This window comes from Mya arenaria, chromosome 3 (assembly GCF_026914265.1).
Source record: "Mya arenaria isolate MELC-2E11 chromosome 3, ASM2691426v1".
Lineage (NCBI taxonomy): Eukaryota > Metazoa > Mollusca > Bivalvia > Myida > Myidae > Mya > Mya arenaria.
Window position 1 is genome coordinate 74,484,583 of NC_069124.1, and position 22,245 is coordinate 74,506,827.

General features: G+C 37.0%; 2 protein-coding genes and 1 pseudogene across 2 annotated transcripts; 2 read left to right on the forward strand and 1 right to left on the reverse strand.

Moving 5' to 3' along the window:
• The first annotated feature begins 441 nt into the window (after positions 1-441).
• Positions 442-8,316, forward strand: LOC128227441 (heat shock 70 kDa protein 12A-like; annotated as a pseudogene).
• LOC128226267 (heat shock 70 kDa protein 12A-like) lies at positions 6,325-7,369 on the forward strand. The gene is made up of 2 exons (XM_052936148.1): positions 6,325-6,354; positions 6,989-7,369. Exons 1-2 carry the CDS (start codon positions 6,325-6,327, stop codon positions 7,367-7,369), a joined length of 411 nt encoding a protein of 136 aa, XP_052792108.1.
• LOC128227442 (glucosamine-6-phosphate isomerase 2-like) lies at positions 8,077-22,148 on the reverse strand. The gene is made up of 6 exons (XM_052937986.1): positions 22,067-22,148; positions 15,944-16,067; positions 15,576-15,677; positions 15,083-15,265; positions 11,878-12,062; positions 8,077-11,572 (listed from the first exon to the last, which is right to left on the reverse strand). The coding sequence occupies exons 2-6, from the start codon at positions 16,065-16,067 to the stop codon at positions 11,357-11,359; spliced, it is 810 nt and encodes a 269-aa protein (XP_052793946.1). The 5' UTR covers positions 22,067-22,148; the 3' UTR covers positions 8,077-11,356.
• Positions 22,149-22,245: the final 97 nt, after the last annotated feature.

The following is a 22,245-nucleotide window of genomic DNA, read 5'->3' on the forward strand; positions in this document are numbered from 1 at the left end:
GACGATATTTATTATTTAATTATCGTTTCAGTGCGTAAAATAGACAATCTCAATAAATGCACGAGGAAATCGCTTTGTGGCGCGAATTGAAAATCTGCTATATATTCATTTTTATTTGCATTCAGTATTAACTCATAACAGTACATTTTATTTTACATTTCATGTCAGTAAAATTACTTCTCTGATTTACCTCACATTTTATAAGTGTTTATATTGATAAAATAAAATATTTTTGTTAAATTTACATATCTATCACAACCTTCTATCAATAATACAATGTACAAACATAACAATAAATTTCTTGGCGCCATTTGATGCTACGTCTTTCTTGTTACAGTTTTATAACTCCCATAAATATGCATTGATGTACTTTAGGGGTCAAGTACATGGCACATAGAAAATATTACAAATATATGTGTATAGAACGCGGAAGGTGTTTTGTATGAAAGTAATAGCAGATCCTGGAAAACTCCAGCCACATTTTACTTCCTCATCGAGAAGAGAAATAGAAACTGGAGAAAATGGTAAGAAGACATATGTATTACCTCTTTTTGTCTAAGGCCTGTAACCTTTAATACATAATTCGATTGGCTTTGTAGTTTATGAGTCAGCCTCGGTGTCATGCGTGTAACCTTTCGCCAACGGATGTAAGATAAAAAATGCCACGGTATGCTAAATTGAATGCACCCAGGAACTATAGCATCACATGTATTATATGCTAATTATCAGAGTACGTTTATACATTTTCTAATAGAAGGAAAAGCTGATAACTGGCTGATTGCATCCACCAGTTCGACTGTATCATAAGCGTACCGTTATTACAGTTTTATTACACCCATAAATATGCATCCAACCCAGTGCCGTAGGCAGACTTAAAAAAAACACCGAGGCAGAACGGTCTATGGGGGTCCGGGGGCATTCCCCACCCCAACCCCCTCGGATTTTTTGCAAAAAGCGATTTCCTGCATTCTTGAGTATCTTTGGTCGATGGTTTGTGTACATTGAGGCAAATGAAGTAAGTCGAAAAAAAGTTATTTTTAGAGCTATAGAAATTATTATATGTCCCCAAAACACACCGAGGCAGGTGCCTCGGTGTAGCTACGGCAATGCAACCCCACCCCTTCTACAGTCGACAGGTGGTGCACTGGTGGTGGCGGCCATAGATTTCGGGACGACGTACGCGGGTTGGGCGTTCTCCTTCCGGCACGAATACGAGCGAGACCCCACAGAGGTGTCCGCCAAAATATGGCGGGGGGACAGCTCTCATCACTCAAAGGTAAACTAAATAGCACACACGTTATCTCAACGTACCACAACGAACGGAAATCTGTACATTTTGTTTTAAGGTATACACAGCGACAGACCCTTCCTAGCAATGTTGCATCGATGGACGGACCCCACCATTTTTTAAATTGCTGCTAAAGATGTCCATGGACCAGATCGGCGGGGCGGGGTTGAAGGCCGGGGATGTCCACTGGATTTAATAAGTCGTTTGCGAAAAGAAATATCGTAAAAAGGTGAAAAATTCAACAAAACATATAATATGTATGGTTAATGTTAAATCGTATTAAATGTCAACAGAATTTCAATAATATATAGGGGGTGTTGTCGACATATGAAAAAAATGTGTCACAACAGGGCGGTACCTGTTTGTCCCTACGATTGAAGTATAAACACACGTGTCTGCAGATTTCGTGCGTGAAGAAAAATGTGAGCAATCATCGGTGTAATTTTGCACTGAATTGAAACATTCCAGTGAAGGGAAGCTAAAATATATTACACCTTCACAGCATTTAAAGTAAAGTGCGGACATCTTCCTCTAACTGTCCCTGTAGGTCCTACGTGCGTGTTGATCCGGCCGGATGGACGGACGCTGGAAACGTTCGGGTTTGAAGCGGAGTCGCGCTACTCGGAACTGGCGGAAAACAACCAACACAAACAGTGGTTCTACTTCCGCAGATTCAAGATGAGGCTTTGGGAACAGGTTAGATCATGCGCGACCGTAACATCTTATTGGTATTTACAAATCATGTTTTTGCTCATTTTCCGAGATATGCCATATTCATTATTCTGTATTAGTAGAAACAAGAATAACTATGGGCCTTTCCCCCTTTTAATTTCAGGGCGTTGACAGAAAAACAAAAATTGCGGACGAATGTGGCAAAAAAAATGCTTGCAAGGAGAGTCTTTGCTTTGTCAATAAGGTTTGAAACTATCCCGTAACTCTACAATAGTAAGATTCTCAGTAATTACTTTGTATAACGTCGATTATGTTATTGATACTTGATGCTATGTTGAAAAATGTACGTGCAACCTCCTCCCCGCCTCACCGTCACATGAAAAAAAAACCCGCTTTTCCCCAGGTTCCTAAAGGACGAGCTGCTAAAGATGTCCATGGACCAGATCGGCGGGGCGGGGTTGAAGGCCGGGGATGTCCACTGGATGATCACCGTCCCCGCAATCTGGAACGACGCCGCCAAACAGTTCATGAGGGAGGCTGCGGAGAAGGTACGCTCCGTAGGAGGAACTTTATTGACTTACAAATTGTAGTTTTTACAACCGTCATTTCTCGACATGTAGTAGATACTCGCACTAAACTATTTCACATTTCTCAAAGACCGGTAACGCTGCGCACATGCTGACGATCGCACTGGAACCGGAAGCTGCATCGATCTATTGCCGCCATTTACCCATATAGAAGTCAACGTCAAGGTCACTCTCAACGTTCGGGCCGGGAAAACGCTAACTTGTTCTTGACGCTGGAGGTAAATTTCAATTTAATATTGAAGGAAACAGCCAAATATACATGTATATGTGTAGACCATTTCAGATGTTAGCCATTACCTTTAAACAAAGAACCGACAATGAAACAAAACATACTTTGAAGTTACTTTGATCGATCATTAAGGTGGGACCGACAATCATTTAGGCGGATAAGGGCGACTTGTTGTGAACAACACGGTTCACTATCTTGGGAGAATGGAATACTCCGGGAGCTCCATCCGAGGACGGCTGTGCCTGGGCTGGCACACGCGTGAACGTACCCTTCAAACACTTTAGGGATGTTGTTGTATATATATATATATATATATATATATATTTCATATATTCCAGGCGGGACAGTAGACATCACGGTTCACGAGGTTGGTGAGAAAGGGGATCTTCGGGAGATTCACCGCGCGGACGGTGGCGCCTGGGGAGGCCCCAAGGTGGACGAGGCGTTCCTTAGCTTCTTGGGTAAAATCACAGGTACATATCGATCAGTTATTTCACTATAGGTGTGTGCTCAGGATAGAAAATAATTGTTAAATGTATATTCACTTTCTAGCGGTCCTAAAGATACTTCTGTCTTAAAAGGTCTAGATACCAGATGAATCCATTGCAAGAAAAAAAAGAAAATTGAAAACTTACATGAAATTGACATAGTTGTGTTCAACGCATTAAATAGTACTTGATGTACCACATCGTTTACGACACATGTATCTTTCCCAGTTTTTGCGTATATTCCTATTCGAAATTTACTACCATGTAAATCCCAATAAATTAAAAAAATGTGTCGGTATATGTATCTGTACTAATCACGTGACCTTCACATGCTAAATATACTCACTATGAACTTGGAAACCATTATGCGCTATTTTAAACGGGTAAATTCAGCTGAGGCAATGACAAAATATTATTTTAATCAAGTAAAATCATGTATTATCGGCCTCATACTAGATCGTATTGATAATTAATATATATTTGTTCTGAGGAAATACGGTATTTGCCAATTTTGGGACCATCTGGTGTCTTGTCCCTTTAAAAGTAAGCAAAAAATCCTAATTAAAATTTAACCGACTATTTCATCGAAATTCTGAACTTTCATATTTGTGATGGATGCTCATACGTTGTTCAAGTAGAAGTACATGGTGTGTATATTGCATTTAACAGTACATTTTTGTCTTAACTTAAGCTTGTCACGGGTGTTCAAGACTTTAGTTTTATCTTCCCAATTAGAAATAAAAAAATGAAAAGGGTGTATATACATGCAATATTTTACATGTTTCACCCCCCAACCCCCCTAAGCTCAATGTTGTCATGATTATATGGACAATTGAATAATATATGCATATACCCACATGACATTTGATTTTTCACTGACATTGGATGCCGTTGAGGCAGTTTTAAGATTATGACCATTCAATGTCATAGAGTGTATTATGACCATGACATTTGACTCTATGACCTTAAAATCCATAGGAGTCATCAAAAACCTAAATGTCAAGTTTGAGGGTCATGGGTGCAGGCATTGACAAGTTATCACACAGACAAGCTTTTTTCGTTCAAGGTCACCGTGACCTTGACCCGATGACCCCTAAACTCATAAGGGGTCATCTATAGGTCAGCCACAACTCCAAGTCAAGTTTGAGGGCCATGGATGCAGGCATTGTCGAGTTATCATCCGAAACATTTTCGCATTCAAGGCCACTGTTAACTTGACCTTTGACCCGATGACTCCTAAAATCAATAAGGATCATCTACTGGTCAGGCCACACTTCCATGTCAAGTTTGATTATCATAGATTCAGGCATTGTTGAGATATCACTGGGAGAAGATTTGTTAACTTTTTTACATTAAAGGTTACTGTGACCTTGACTTTGGCCCGATGACCTCCAAAGTCAAGAGGGGTCATCTACTGGTCAGGCCAAACCTTCATGTCAAGTTTGATGACCATAGGTCCAGGAATTGTCGAGTTTGCTTTCAAGGTCACTGTGACCTTGACTTTTGACCCCTTAAATCAAGAGGGGTCATCTACTGGTCAGGCCCAACCTCCAATTCAACTTTGAGGGTCATGGGTGCAGGCATTGTTGAGTTATCACTCGGACAACCTTTTATCATTCAAGGTCACTGTGACCTTGACCTTTGGCCCAATGACCCCCCAAAACAATGGGTGTCATCTACTGGTTAAGTCCAACCTCCAAGTCAAGTTTGAGGGCCATGGGTGCAGGCATTGTCGAGTTTTCACATGGACATTCTTTTACCATTCAAGGTCACTGTGACCTTGACCTTTGGTCCAATGACCCCAAAAACAACAGGGGTCATCTACTGGTCAGGCCTAACCTCCAAGTCAAGTATGAGGGCCATGGGTGCAGGCATTGTCGAGTTATCACTTGGACAACCTTTTACCATTCAAGGTCACTGTGACTTTGACCTTTGGCCCGATGACACCAAAAACTATAGGGTTCATCTAGTGGTTAGGCCTAACCTCCAAGTTAAGTATGAGGGCCATGGGTGCAGGCTTTGTCGAGTTATCACTTGGACAACCTTTTACCATTCAAAGTCACTGTGACCTTGACCGTTGGCCCGATGACCCCCCAAAACAGTTGGGGTCATCTACTGGTCAGGCCCAACTTCCTAATCAAGTCTGATGACCATAGGTCTAGGTATTGTTGAGTTATCACTCTGACACGCTTTAAAATTATTTTACCCTTAAAGGTCACTGTGACCTTGACCTTTGACCCGATGAGCCCTAAAATCAATAAGGTTCATATGCTGGTCAGGTCCAACCTTCATGTCAAGTTTGATGACCATACGTCCAGGAATTGTTGAGTAATCACTCGGACAAGCTTTGGTCTACCGACGGACAGACCGCCCGCCCTATCGACATGTGCAAAGCAATATATCCCTCTTTTTCGAATGGGGGGCATAAAAATGAAAAGGGTGTATATAAAAGCAATGTTTAACATGTTACAGTGTACTGTTATTTCATCGGATATTGGCATTCAGAATGTTTACGAATAGTTTTTAATTAAAGTCATTTTCAAATATTTCCCACGGGTGGGGCTACTTCTTCCGCTCCACCCCATATTTATTGTTGAGACGGACTAATGACCTTCAAATGTCAAAGGCTCACTGAAGGGAAGCAAAATGGTTTCTTGCTGTCTCTAAATGGGTAGCAATTCTAAATCGCTTAGAAAGTCCTAATAATAGCCTTAAAATTAATCCAGAATCGGTTACTGTCAGAATTTGCATGAAAGAGCATAAGTAATGACAAACTTTAGTTCGCTCAAGATTAAGTCAAGCATGATCATACTTCATTGTGTTTTTGAATACACCATATAGTATACATTCATTGACAACTCCTGGTATTCTATGATTATAGGTTTCAAAGTGATGGATGTCTATAAAGACCAGCACATGGAGGACTATATAGGTCTGATGTTGGATTTCGAGATGAAGAAGCGGGAGATCATGCCGGACAAGGACACCAAGGTGACAATCAAGTGTCCGCCGGCCCTGGTCGAGATGGTCCGCAGTATGAAGTAAAAGGACATGAACGACATGATAGCCAAATCGAAATTTGCCGGCAAGGTAAAAACATTTTTAAAATACAACCTACATTTTAGGCCTTTGAAATTGCCGATAGACAAACATTTATTACTAGACTTAATCATTAAGAATTTCACACTTCGCGGGTGTTAAGGTCTGCCTATTGCCACTCATCCGATACACATCCCCTGCTTCAGAGTTTGCCTGTATCAATCTTGTTTATAGCATATCAGGTTGTATTCTAAGTCAGTAAGATGTCCTTAATTAATTTCTAAATGAACATTAAGGGCTCGTTCGCTACGCTCACTCCGCCCATTATAATTCATTAAGAATTTATTTCATGTCATCTATTACTTCAACGTAATAATATATAAATAACAGATGTCATGGAGGATAAAAGCATATAATGTTAACACAAGAACGTTAATGTTAACCAAGGCGTACCAACACTCGTTTTATTTTAATGTATTCATGAATGGTTTTCGCGAATTGCATAATGTTTGCCGTTTTTGCACGGCTCCGCCGACATACACGCGGTAATACATCCAATTCTTATTCGAAAAACGAACATAATAAATTTTGGTTAACACGAATTGGAGCTTGTCTATTTATTGGCGTTCCATTGTTTCCTGTTTCATAATAATTATATATATATCACTCTGTATCATTTGCCTAGGTTCAGTTTATGGGGGACAAACTGCGAATGGACCATGAGGTAGCCAAGGGTTTCTTCCAGATGCCCATTGACAGAATGGTGGAGAAGATTAAGCAACTGCTGGACGACCCCGTTAATGCCGGCGTAGAGGCCATCCGCATGGTAGGTGGCTTCTCGGACTCCCCTCTCCTGCAGGACGCAGTCCGCTCCAACTTCCCGAAATTGATGCTCGTTATTCCACCGGAGGCCGGTCTCGCTGTGCTGAAAGGCGCCGTCATATTCGGCCACAGTCCGCAGGTGATTTCACAGCGCGTTAGCAAGTACACGTACGGTATTGAGACTTGTATTGAGTTCGATAAAGACGAACATCCGGAAGAATACATGTTTGAAAATAACGATTGAGAATGTTTCTGTGGGAAAATCTTTGACAAGCATGTAGAGATAGGCGAGGTGATGCAGATTGGAGCGGCGCAGTTTGAGCAGGTATACAACCCTACAGAAGAAGACAAGGACGAGATGACTATCGATATATACGCAACGGAAGTTGAAGACGTGGAGTTTGTTGATGAGCCCGGATGCGTAAACATCGGTTCGTTCACTATTCCGCTTGCAGGGTCGGGGACGGTGCGGGAGGTCACTGTACGCATGATCTTTGGAGGAACGGAAATAGACGGAGGAGGACACAGGGGAGGTCTCACACCTCGCTGTAGACTTCCTGTCATAGACGATAATGCACTTAATGCAGAAGTGTTTTTGGAAAATGCAATTCATTGCTACACAAAAACAACTGTTTAATGTTTGAAAACTCCAGTACATGAAATGCCAACGTTACAGTAAAGATATTGGATTTCGCAATGTGTAATGTTTCTACAGTGATATAACGTAAAAAGCCCCATTTTAACTTCCGGAGCCAAAATAACCCAGCATGTGTTATTAAAGATACCTATTGTATATACAGTAGTAAATTATATACAGTATACCATGGTATGGTGTTATAAGGATTCCTGGGGTTGAATGGAATCCATCTAAACTCCATATATTTCACTGTTACTTTTTTGCAGGAGAATCATTGAACAATCTTGAATCACAAGAATGATAAAACATGGAACTTCATTATCATTATTTATTCATAGCTAGTTCCATAACATTCAGTTTTGTGCAATAGTCCACAATATTAAAAGTACAAAAATACAAAGTAAATGTTCTCACTTCAAATTTAAGAAAAAAACAAAATAAAGTAAATGCCCTCGTTTCAAATTAAAGATGGAGAAAATACAAATTAAATGCTCTCTCTACAAATTTAAGACAGTGAAAAATACAAAGCAAATGTTCTGGCTTCAAATTTAAGACAGAGATCTTACAGATACCTGTGTGAATTTTGTACTTGATGGGGCAATTTCCACATGTATTGAAGCACATTTTCACAGTAGTTTTCTATGTCTTTATGGTCAACCAGTACATGTATTAAAATTGTATTCATCTTTCTGTCAACAAGCACATTTTCACACATTTTTGTTAAATACTTTCCATATCATTTTTTTTAGTTGTGGTAAGGTTGCTATAAATTTTAGTCAAAAGAATGTGACCCGTAAGTGTTCACCTAGGTCTTAAATGTGGTACCCAATGTGCACTAGAAAAGAAAGCCTGAAATAATAAGATACACCAGAGTGTATATTTTTGAGCTTAAGTTATTTCAGGAATGAAAGGGTGAACGTCCCAAGATATAAACTGGTTATAAATGAATAGCAAACACACCGTTAAAATAGATTTTAAGGGATAATTGCAAAACTATGCTTTCGTAAGAAATTACTTGTTTTTCTTATAGTTACTTTTATTCTTGTGCAACTGCCAATCAAATTATATATATTATATTATACCAGAGTGTATAGCAATTGGACATATGGAAGGACACAGACAGACAGCCAAAAATACAGATGGAAAGACGGACAAATCAACAACAGAGATTTTTTCACTAGTCACGTTATGCACAAGACATTTAGGAGAACTTCTGTGAAAGAAATGCTTGGGTATTCCTTGCCCCCCCCCACCAGTTTGATAGTACACATTTCAAAATTTTAAATCAATTTTGTAAAAAGTGTGAAATGTGGATATTGTGGTCCAACAATGCATAGGCATCTACACAACACCAAATGCTTCAACGACACTAAATAACCTGAATGTGGCTTCTGATTCAACATTTTCCAATATCAACAAAATTAATAAAAACACACAACTTAAATCATTGTAATAATCTGAAAATACAGCTTCTCTCTGTTCAACAATTTATGCTATATTCAGCCTTATGAATTCTTACAAAGATACATGCATCCCTCTTATCAAAAACCATCAACAATGGGCAAGATCTAATAGAAGTTTGAGGTAGTAAGCTCCAGATTCAATTGAAGAATAAATGTCATATTGCTGTAATATTGCTTTCAATTTTCACATAAAACATCCGGGTAAGTAAATGGCACAAAGTGAAAACAACAAATACACATGAAAATAGGGAACATATCAAGATATGGCACATAGACAGAAATGCCATCATATCAAAGATGTAATACACCCTTGTAATTATGTAGATTCTCAATAGAATTTACAATTTAAACAAGAGCTGTCACAGAGACAGTGCGCTCGACTATTCCGCCGCTTTTCGGTGTATGAATTGAAAAGTTTTGGGGAAACATGCATGGATCACTGTTAGATTAGATTTCAATGCAATACATGATTAGCTGAGATATTGTATGCAAACTTTAACGTAAATTCTAAGTAGAAAAAGGGGCATAATTTTGTCAAAATGCTTGATAGAGTTACCTCCTTCTGTGTACACGTTGGTGGCATGATGGTGAACAAGTGTGCAAAGTTTCAAAGCCAGATGTCAATGGACTTTGAAAATATTTGAGGTGGTACGCAAACTTTAACCTAAATTCTAAGTAGAAAAAGAGGTATAATTTTGTCAAAACGCTTGATAGAGTTACCTCCTCCTGTGTACAGGTTGGGGGCATGATGGTGAACAAGTGTGCAAAGTTTCAAAGCCTTATGTCAATGGACTTTGAAAATATTTGAGGTGGTACAAAAACTCTTACAAAAACTTTAACATTAAGTGGTTACGATGACACCGACGCCTACGCTCAATGACTAGGATAGCTCTCCTTATTCTTCGAATAGTCTAGCTAAAAATGAAGTAAACAAGAGCATTGCAAGCCAATAATAATGCTTGTCTATTTTCTGGGCATAGGTCGAGAACTACTAAAGCAGGAGAATTGGGCTTTGCTATAATTGGGCTTTACTATGCATGATTGATTACAACAAGTGTACTATTTAATTGAATTAACTGGAATTGAATTTTAAATGATGGCCAGTTTAGATTTTTTTGCACACTTATTTTAGACTGGCAAAAAACACTCATATTGAGTGATGGTTAACACAACAGCATCAAGGTTAAAACAAAACCATTCCTATTTTTGCTGAAATGATCGAAACAATACAAAATAATAAACATTTTATAGTGTTACAATGATACAAAGAACGGATTTCAAAAAAAAAATCAATTAAAGCAATAATTATTATTTCAATTCTAGCACCAGGTAAATATTTTGCACCTTTTATTTAAAGCATGTCTACTTAAGCCATATCCACTTAAAAAGTGGGGTATTTCATGTTGTTTAAAATATTTACTAAATTCAATAGTTTTCTCATTATAACTACCTACAGACACCTTTAATTACACAAAAATAAGACAGACAACATTTTCAAATGTAATAATTAACATATTAATTCATGTATAAGTGAAACAAACATGATACTTTCAGCCACACCAAATGTTTACCTCTTTTCCTGCCAAGAAAAATTGGAGCCATTTTTCCATTTCAATTTAAAAAAACAGAAGTGTGCGCAGGAAACCATATCTCATATTTATGTTTAATATTTCTTCTGAATGTAAGCTAAAGGAAATATCATGCTAATAATTCATTTTATATACACCTTGTAATATATCTTTAAGGACAATGTAACAGACAAAAAATGCAAGTGCAGTTTTTTAAGTGAAAAACTCGATAGGTGGCATAATTTGTATTTATTTGCATCAAACAAATGTGGTTTAATCCAACAAACAGATCATTAATTTGGTGTGGACATCGGCATTCATGATGAGATCCAGCCAGTTTGTGATAGTAATATACATGAACATTCATTATTTATAATATTCTTAGTAAAGGGAATGTTTTTGAACCGAACAATGGTATAAGCTTTAATATCAGCTACAAAATTAATGGCCACATTAAAAAAAACACATAATTATTGTACAAAAATCTTAACAGATCAAATAACATGAACTTATGTCTTAAACAGAGCCTCATGCAACAGTGCCCAGCTGACCAGACATTTACCCTATGCATCCTCAATAAGTTTATGGTGCACAGCATTCAGTCCCTTGAAGTACTTGACCGTGCGCACCTTGAGTTCCATGGTTGCATCCTCGTCACACACAAAGATGGCACACTGGTGCATCTGGAATGCACTGACGGTGAACATGTGACTCACCCCACCCTCGATGGCCTTGTGAAGAGCATACGCCTTGTGGGCTCCTGTTATGAGGATCATTACCTAAGGGAGAGGCAAACATTATATTAAGGACTATGAAAGAGAGGGTTGCTTATGGTTGTTTATGTATACTAAAAAAGTTACTGTTATTTGAAGGTACAAAAGCACTGCAAGCCTCGTGTTGGCCACTCGTTAAATTTAGTGAATAAGTAAAAAAACTTCAACATGAATCTACTCCACAAGAATCTACTTAGGTTTAAATAGAGCTTAGTGTGAAATCATTACAATTACTATGCATTTGACAATGGACGGATTTGAAAAAAATTGTATTTCATGGATTTATTTTAATTTTCAAAGCCTTTAACAACCTCCTTTGCTTCCATGACAGTTGCCACTCCGACAGTGAGAGCCCTGGTAGGCACCTTGGCGATATCCCCTCCGAAGAAACGGGCATTGGCAATGATGGTTTCCTGTGCAAGGGTCTTCACACGGGTACGAGATACCAGGCTGGATCCCGGCTCGTTGAAAGCTATATGGCCATCTGGACCTATGCCTAGAAACAGAGATGTGCTGAATGATAAAGATGTAAAATAACAAGAGCCGTCAAAGGACAGCGTGCTCGACTATATGTCACTTTGTCTAAAAAATGAATGCATTCATGATGTAACATGAACATGTCAAAAACAAAACAAGAGCGGTCACAGACAGCTATATCCCCCGCCTCATGGGGACATTTTTTGTAACGAAAGCCAATCAATGGAAAGGGTAGTTTCTCAGGAACATAAGAAATGCATAAAATTAAGAAAGGGCAATAACTCTTTCAAAAATGGTCAAATTGCAAAAGCCTGGCAATATGCACTGTGTCTCTTTGTAGCCATGAACATAAGAGGAGTTGCGAAGAAACCAATTTTAAATGTAAAATAAGCAAAGGGCAATAACTCTTTCAAAAATGGTCGAATCGCAAAAGCCAGCCAATATGCGCTGCTTCACTTTATGCTCATCAATCTGTGAAAGTTTGGTAGAAACCGCATAAAAAATGTAAGAGGAGTTGCGAAGAAACCAATTTTAAATGTAAAATAAGCAAAGGGAATACCAGTAACTCTTTCAAAAATGGTCAAATCAGGAAAGCCCGACAATATGCGCTGCTTCACTTTATGCTCATCAATCTGTGAAGGTTTGGTAGAAATCGCATGAAAAACGTAAGAGGAGTTGCGAGGAAACCAATTTTAAATGTAAAATAAGCAAAGGGCAATAACTCTTTCAACAATGGTCAAATCAGGCAAGCCCGAAAATATGCGCTGCTTCACTTTATGATCATCAATCTGTGAAAAATTGGTAGAAATCGCATGAAAAACGTAATAGGAGATGCGAAACCAATTTTAAATGTAAAATAAGCAAAGGGCAATAACTCTTTCAAAAATGGTCAAATCAGGAAAGCCTAACAATATGCGCTGCTTTACTTTATGCTCATCAATCTGTGAAACATTGGTAGAAATCGCATGAAAAACGTAAGAGGAGTTGTGAAGAAACCAATTTTAAATGTAAAATAAGCAAAGGGCAATAACTCTTTCAAAAATAGTCAAATCAGGAAAGCCAGATAATATGCGCTGCTTCACTTTATGCTCATCAATCTGTGAAAGTTTGGTAGAAATCGCATGAAAAACGTAAGAGGAGTTGCGAAGAAACCAATTTTAAATGTAAAATAAACAAAGGGCTATAACTCTTTCGAAAAATAGTTGAATCGCAAAAGCCCAACAATATGCGCTGCTTCACTTTATGATCATCAATCTGTGAAAGTTTGGTAGAAATCGCATGAGAAATGTAAGAGGAGATGCAAAGAAATGAATGGGACGGACGGACGCATGCACGGACGGACGCACGCACGCACACACACACACGGAATCGCGCCTACCATTACTATATCCCCTCGCTTTTTCAAGGCGGGGGATAACAAGTGGGCCAAGATGGCCCTATATCACTCACCTGATTAAAATGCCAAACAAGTCAGTGAACTATGTCGGCAGAGTTTAAATGAACCAACCTGGTTTTAAGGAATTTGAGAAAGGGCCACCTTAGGAACATTTCTGTGAAATTATTTTGAAATCTGACCAGCAGTTTCAAAGAAGATTTTCAAAGTTTTTCCTAAAGTTGCTGGAAACCAGAGTTCTACATGGAACCATTTTATTTTGAGTATTCTGGAAGAAGATAATTCAAGGAACATTCCTGTGAAATTTGGTTGCACTTGGCCTAGTGGTTAAGGAGGGGAAGTTTTTGGAGAAAAATGTTGACCATGAATGGATGATGGATGATGGAGAGTACACTATCACAACAGCTTGAATGAGCCATTCAGGTATAGAAGAGCTAAAAAGTAAATCAAGGGCCATAATTTGTTTTGAGGTTAATATGGAGATATGAAACCTTATTGTCTGACTTTGTGAAGTATGAACTGACAGAACATTATTTGAGATCTAAGTTTAAACTCTGAGCTAAAACTTGAATTATACTTTCTAAGTTAATCAAGGGCCATAATTTCTATTTCTGATAACATGGAGTTATATGAACTAATTGTTTGAAGCATAAATTACATTGAATAAAAGGTATAGAAGTTATAAGAGAAAATCCCAACTTGCCCTTAAACTTAAATAACCAAGGGCCACAATTTGTATTTTAATTTTAAAAAAGGATAAGTTAACATGGAGTTATGTAACCTAATTGTGTTATGGCCTTGAACAACTGACTGAAGTATGAACTCCATTGAATGAAAAGTATTGAAGACCTGAGTTAATACCCAAGTTACCCTAAGACTTGAACCAAACTTGTTCAGTTAATCAAGGGCCATAATTTGTATTTAGAATAACATGGAGTTTTGTAACCTATTATTTGAAGGCCTGTCACAATTGTGTAAAATATGAAGTCCATTGAGTGAAGAGTATAGGAATTATTTGTAAAAATCCCAACTTGCTTCTGAATTCTCTAAAACTTTGACACAATGTGCACTAAAAGTTTAACCTAAGTTCCTAAGTCAATCAGGAGTCATACTTTGTATTAAGGATGTTATGGAGTAATGTAACCTTATTGTACGATGGTCCTGAACAACTGTGTAAAGTATGAAATGAATTGGAGTAAGTGAAAATGCCAACTTGCTCTTAGACTTTAACTTGACACCAAGGCTGGGGTAAGTAGTATAGCCCTCCTCATTCTTCGAATAGTCAAGCTAAAAAGATAAATAATGTTTTCAATTTATTTGATTTTTATTGGACTTAAATATGGTATACTGTTTCAAAACAAAGAATGAAAAACAATTACATTACTTTTAAATGAATTTTGGCAGAATTATGAGGAAGTGCCAATGAGTTATAAATTGGAAACTAGCCATCATAATGTTACAAATACAAACACTCTTTATGATTACAGAGACAGGAAACCTTTAAATGCTACTGTGAAAGTATTCTAGCTAGTAAGCTTTCTTTGAAAGTTTTCAAGTAAATTTATTTTGCAAATACTAAACACAATTTACTGAAGTTCTTACTCAATGCAGAGGGATATCATGATATAAATATTTGAAACACCTACCTCCCAGGAAGAGCTGTATGCCACCAGCCTCCTTAATCTTGCGTTCATACTCATCACACTCCTTCTCAAGGTCGGGGGCGTTTCCGTCCAGCAGGAGGGCATTGGCTGGGTCAATGTCAATATGCTTGAAAAAGCTGTTGAACATGAAAGAGTGGTAGCTCTCTGGGTGATCACGAGGCAAATCTGTGATAGGACAAAAAAGGACTTAAACTTTATTCATTTACATTTTTCACATTTTCCTTAGGTTTAGCACATACTTGTTTATGGTTCTAGAATAAAGGATATGATGCATACATTTAGTCTTATTGACAAAAATGAACACAGTAGTAAAGCTGTGCAATATACATTAACAACTTATTATTATAGAAAATGTACATTCAAAGAAAGAAATTTAGTATGTGATAACTTTAATTTTGTTCCAGGCGGTTGAAAATAGTTATCCAATAAATAAGCCAATGGTACAATACATTTTGATTTAAATGAAATCTCTTACCACAGTATTCATCCATGTTAAATGTCTTCACATATTTGAAAGACAGCTTTCCCTCTTTGTGGAATTCTATGAGCTTTTTATACGTGCCCAACGGAGTACTGCCTTGAAAAGAAATGAAAATTGTTCACATGTTTCTAACACATCATTTTATCAATTTATAATATAACAAACAAAAATAGAATGTTATTTTAATAAATCTTACAATATTTGAATGCATGAAAACGCATTTGTCAATGAGAATATCAAAGCAAACTTCATTGTTCAACACAACTTTTTAACCAACATTATAAAATCAAGAATGCAAAGGGATTGGACCAGGAGTTGAGCCAACTTCAGATACAGCTATTGTGAAATGTTTGAGGCCTCACCAGTTGGGAGTCCGAGAGTGAAGTAGTTATCAGGGCCAGGGTTAAACTCTGTGATCTTCTTCTTGATGTACTTGGCTGCCCAGTCAGCAACATCAGCAGCGGTGTCTGTGATCACTAACCTCATCTGTTAACATTCAAACATGCATATTAAATGGAATTTGCCAGGACTGTTATGTTCATGTACTGTCATAGTTTGTTTTAATCTATTATCTAGAACAGGGTGAAAACAATGAACAAGTGTTGTCAAATCATTTTTTTACAAACCAGGTGGCATATATTTGATTTTATGCTCTTGGAATCAATTTTATGTATTTATTATCGTAATTGATAATGTGAAATATGTTTGTGAGGCAGATTTTGAAGGGCACTGTAGTTTATATAATGCACCAGTCAATTGTAACCAGGGCCCCCCAAGGTCCTGGGGTATACTGGGGATAGCCGGGGAAATGGGCCATCCGCAGTGCCAGGTGAATGCGGTGGCTTTGTATTCGCGCCAAATATAGCGGGGAATATGCCATACTTGGGGTCCCTGGGGTGCAGGAGCATTTGGCGGGGATTTTTCCATCAGTTCGTCCCCCCTCTCAGGGTGGGGGTTTTACCCGGGCTTGGCTGGACCAAAAGTCCCCGCTATTCCCAGGACCTGGAGGGGCCGTGGTTACAATTGACTGGTGCATAAGTTTTACATTTTCCTTGAGGAAATTACAAGTATTGGGTTATGTACTGATTTGGGAAAGCATTTTATAATGAAGTGGGGTACAGTAAAGATCATCTCATTGTAAACTAATAGAAGTATCATACAAAAATTGACCATGTGGAAATACTTCCAAGTTTAAATACATGATAATGAGATCTTTTAGTCGGATAGATGGCTGTCTTCGTAAGCTGAGTTTTGTGTATGGACAGACAAATGAGATAAGCTGGTTTATTCCTGTTGACTATTCACTATATATATAAGTTTATCACTTTTCTATAGAAAAAAAATGGTAAGATAAGTATTGTAAGTTCTGTACAATAAGTATTGGTGTACAAAATATAGTTAAGTCATTACTGAGTCAAACAGCATCTTGTCCAGACCTTGACCCTAGGTGCCCGAGATAAATCTTACCGGTATTAAAGATATTAATAAATATTTCCTATACAGTATATTTGGTTGTATTATGTTTATTGTTAAAAAAATATTTTGTGTATGAAACTTTCTAAGTTAACAATGGGCAATAATCCAAGTCAAAATACATGGCAGGGTAACGTAACTTGTAACACTCTTACTTCATTATTGTACATTTGATAGTGAACAGGTATATCAAGATATTGAATATAATTCTTATTTTAATTAACAGCGACCTTGATCACAGGAGCCCAAAATCCAATTAAAATTATTCATAAATTTTTCTTATACACTTAGTTCAGTTGCATTATGTTGACTGTTACAAATAGTGTATGTGTGAAACTTAGTATAGGTTTAGAAGGGGCAATAATCCAGCCTCATACACTACAGGGTTGTGTAACTTGTAAAATTATTCATTTATACTATTGTACATTTGATAGTGAACATGTATTCTAAAGTTTGAAAGTGATAGCTTTGATAGTTTGCATGTAAGTGACCCTAGCACAAAACTTAAAAAATCAGACTAGCTAAAAATTACAAAGTCCAAAATTACTAAAATATCACCCACCCTCCCGCTACCCTTCCAAATGTGTGACTCAAACCCCGTATTTGATATTTTGAAGTGCATTATCCATTTATTGTCTGTGAATAAAATTGAAATCAATCCAACAAAAATTGAAGAAGCTATGTCCAATTCTCAAAACCAACCAAAATTCATGTTTTTACCCAAAATAACAGGTGAGACTCAGCATCGTTAGGGTACAATGTGAAGAAGGGTATTAGATGGGCAAGTTCCCCAAGTTTCAAAGTAATAGCTTTGAATTGGTTTCCATGTAAGTGACCTTAATGCAAAACTTAACCGACGCCTCCGACGACGACAATCAAGTGACGACAATAGCTCGTCATTTTTTTTCAAAAATCATATGAGCTAAAGAGAACATACAGATAGATGTATTGTTTCTGTGTTATTAACACAGATTTATTTTTCAGTTCAAAGGTATTGTTTGCTGGACATTCCTACAATGCAGAAGCATTCATCACCTTGTATAGGAACATTGAGCCATTCACCATGATATGGCTTACCAGGGAATCAGTGCCTGTGTGAATATTATTGAATTGTCAGTAAACACAAAATAAAATACCCCACTTGTTGGCACGGTGTGTTCCCACTTTTCCAACTGCTAATTTTCCCTATAGAAATTGAGGTTGGGGTTGGCCAATAGAGTTAATACAATGTAGGTGATAATTGGCGAAAATTGCTATACTGTGCTGAAAAAGTTGCGTGTTTAGTCTTTAGAAAGTTGTTCTTAAATTTCATTAAATAACACAAATATAGAGCTGAATTTTATTTGCAAAATTCATAAAAGTTCATATAATTAAAAATGCAAAAATATAATGAATATATGGAAAAACATAAGAATTAATATTAAATATATCTTCATTATAACACATTTTAACAGTACAAATAAATATCACATATTCAAATATTTATAATGTTACGTATTGATTGATATAAATAAAAACATACATTAGCGCATAATACAACACTTTTATGCTACCTATTCACACACATTTACTTCAGTTTAACTAAATGCGCAGCAGCATCAACATATGTTATTATATCCATATGGCCAGTTTGCAGCTGGTACTTAAGCCTGATGAGCCTTTGCTCAAGCTCACGATAGACCCGCTTCCTCGGCTGCTGCTTTCCACCATTGTCGTGCTGGAATATCTTGGCCTTGTTAGCAGACTGCTCTTTCTGGACAATATCTATCAGAGTGTGTACATTAGGGTGGCAGTGGCGCAGTTGGTTATTAATATTATGGTGCCAACCCTCAACATAATTTGTAGTGGGTGGACCTTCATTGTTGTAGTGGGTCCAGGCTAGGCGGTCTTCCTCTATCCACTGCTCTGTTACATATTCCTTAAACCGAGACACTGGCACAGATACCAGGTCTCGGCTGTAGACAGTTGGGTCAGGGTCTCAACGGTGGAAAATATCAGCATTAGCCCAACATCACCGTCTAGTGTCAGGGGCAAGTGTCCCTGTCCACTTCCCTTCAAAGGTGACATCCGCTCAAGTCTTTGGCAGCACTGGTCTAATCTTCGACAGCTGTCTGTATAGAATCGATTTGGCTTCGTAGAATGTTGGAAGTTTTTTACCAGGAATGTCTTAATTGCATTAATAAGGACTCATCAGTAGTTTCCAGAATAATTTGCAATCAGTTCTAATCACTATTTTTGACAATTGGTATTTTGTCTATACAGTAACACAATTAAAGAAATTATTTTGTTTTTGTTTATGCATAGATATATGCATTGCAAACAAATGACAATTTTACAGTTATATTCTACAGTATGCATTTCAAACAGAGTGAAACAAGATATCCATAATAAAATACAGTGAAATAGTATTCTGCAAGTATACTGCAAGTACAAGTTTTTGTGTGTAGTACATTTTTTTGTTGAACAGTATAGAAAATACAGATAAGGTTGAGGTTCAAAGAGGTTATTGGGGATAATTTGTAAGTGTGAGTCGTTGGGAAAGTGGGAACAAACTGTTGGTACACCTATATTGAGTTCCTTTTACTTAAGGTTAAGATAATAAATATTTTATGTTCGGCATAAAATGAAATGAAATAGAAAACATAATGCCATGTAGCTGTATCCTCAAAAATGAATGAATGTTCCATTAAAAAACATTATCTGAACATTGATATTAATTTATTTTTATTTATAGCATTTAAACAGTGGTTGAAATAAGCACAAGCCCACTAGCCCTGTACTGGTAAAATGCATTCTGAGATTGCTTAAAACCTGACAATTTGCAGGGCTTTTTCACCAAAAATTGTGAAGAGGCCTAGCCTTTTCATTTTGGGAAATTTAAATGCGTGAAATTCTGCAAATTGGGAAATTTAAATGCGTAAATGTCTCAAAATGGGAAATTCCACATATGAGGATTGAAGACATCTTTTAAACACAGGTAAAGGTAACATATGATAACAATATGGACTAATTGATCCTCGAATAACATTTAAAGTATACAACATTTTTCTTATGTTAACTTAAAAGATAAAAAGAATAATTTGCTCAATCAGAATAGATTTTTATTGTAAGTTTTGAAGTAAGATCTTCCTTTTTGGGAAAGATATCTGGGAATAGTGAAAAAAATATCTGGAAATTGGGAAAATATGCCCTTTTTCCCAATTGTGAAGTAGCCTTATTTCGGCCCCTAGCAAAGAAGGTGAAAAAGCCCTGATTTGTAGCCGGCTTGTTTACAACTATGATGCCAGCCACTTATGCAAGAATACCAGCTTGTTAATCCAAAACTCTAATTTTGATGACAGATTATAAAATACATGTGAATGCATTTTACTATAATACATATAACATTACCGGTACTTTAAATCATTTTCATTACTGATTATGATTTTGGACCAAATTTCAATCTCTTACATGTTTAAGGTAGAAAATAGATTTCAGCTAATACTTTGTAAATATAATTTAATGCATTGGATAAACACTGTGTACTCCAAAAAATCAAAAAATCATGTTTCTATTTAATGTTAGTGCATGTTAAGCCATTTAAGGCTAGCTGGCATTTTAGATGCGCAGTCTAAACAACTCTAGTGCCTATGATGTAGGTACTTTAAAATACAAAAACTGTCACATTTCTCAAATGGGTACATGTATCTCTTTTTTACTCACAAGGTTTAAGTCTGATGTTGTTGTTTAAATTAATACATTGTTATTGATTTCCAAATTACTTTTTATGATATCATTTCTAACAAAAACTGTGTTATCTTAAAACCTGCAGAGTCACTCCAGTATATTTATTTTACAGAGCGCATGTTTTCTGAGCTTTAAAATATCTTTGCTCTCAAGTTTCACTATCATAATTAGGGAAGTACCTGGCTGATAAGAAAGGTCAATTTTCTGAAAAGCTACATTTTGCAAATAAACTTGTACTGTCTTAAGTCCAAGTTGTTTGAAGGGAATGAACTCCTGCTTTGGTGTCATATGACCTGTAACTTCTTTAGTGACTTTAACCTAAAATATATTTTCATTTTCTTTTACCCTAGGCTATTTAGGCCTCCCAAGTTTTTCTGACATTGTTAAACTGCAGTCATTAATATTTCTTTATGTGGTTGGTAGGAGTGACCCTTTGTAAATTTGAAGAAAAAATAAACACTTTTGGGTTAAAGTCACAAAAAAAATACAGGTCATATGACACCAAAGCAACAGTTCAATCCCTTCGAATGACTGAGTGTCTTTGGCGTTTCATTCTTTTTGTTCTTCTGTATCTGACCAGAGATACAATCAACCCAACAAACAAACAAGGTCCAAGAACATGTTTTTATGTCAAAATTCCACACTTCCTACAAGCTACAATAATGGCCACTCAGGGAAACTTATTTTGACATTTCTTACGAGTCTGCCAAGGTCATAAAACGTCAAAAGGCTTGTTGATAGCAATTAAGGTGGACTTCACTGCCTACCAAACTGGTGGACCGAATACTACAGTACTGTATGTAGTCTACACGAAAACAAAATGCAGGATAGTAAAGGTAAGAATGATGTGTGAATGATTTGCAGAGGAAAATTATCCTTTGATGATGTGAACAACTCTACTTCTGGTTCACATTGTTAGGGCATTTGACGAGAGTTACACATGTACTCTTTTGACTCGACTAAAATCTATCCTTGCTAGGACCAATAACAAATCCTACTCCAAGATCCTGTGAACAGGCTAGTCCACCTAAATGGCCGTCAACGAGTCTTTTGACGATTTTTAGACTATGGCAGGGATACACATGAAATGTCAAAATGATAAAAAAGTATCCCTGATCGCTCATTATTGTAGCTAGTGAACAGGCGCCCAAAGACGCCCACAGGTGCCTATCATTCAAACATTTTTTATATCTAAAAAGGGCCCGAAATAAATTGTCATAAGCAAAATCTTAATGTTTGAAACACAGCAAGCTAAACGTATATTTAAATATACAAACAGGTATTACCTCAAATGTACAGTCGTCCCAGAAAATATATGGATTTTTTCCTGTATCTTGTTTGACTTGTTTGACAGCTGATGCCACAAACCATGACCTATTTTACGACATTGTACGTAGCCTATTAGCAAACCCAAAGCATACAGCCTCTGTGATTTAGAGAACGATAAATGTTTCAGATAGTTTTC

What these genes read in the sequence shown, in the direction of transcription:
- LOC128226267 (XM_052936148.1), top strand. Translation starts at nt 6,325, where the DNA reads ATGATAGCCAAATCGAAATTTGCCGGCAAG. An exon ending in AATCGAAATTTGCCGGCAAG is followed by an intron (nt 6,355 to 6,988) that starts GTAAAAACATTT and finishes TCATTTGCCTAG; the next exon opens with GTTCAGTTTATGGGGGACAA.
- LOC128227442 (XM_052937986.1), bottom strand. Translation starts at nt 16,067, where the DNA reads ATGAGGTTAGTGATCACAGACACCGCTGCTGATGTTGCTGACTGGGCA. An exon ending in CATACAGCTCTTCCTGGGAG is followed by an intron (nt 12,063 to 15,082) that starts GTAGGTGTTTCA and finishes CTCTGTTTCTAG; the next exon opens with GCATAGGTCCAGATGGCCAT. An exon ending in CTGTCATGGAAGCAAAGGAG is followed by an intron (nt 11,573 to 11,877) that starts GTTGTTAAAGGC and finishes CCTCTCCCTTAG; the next exon opens with GTAATGATCCTCATAACAGG.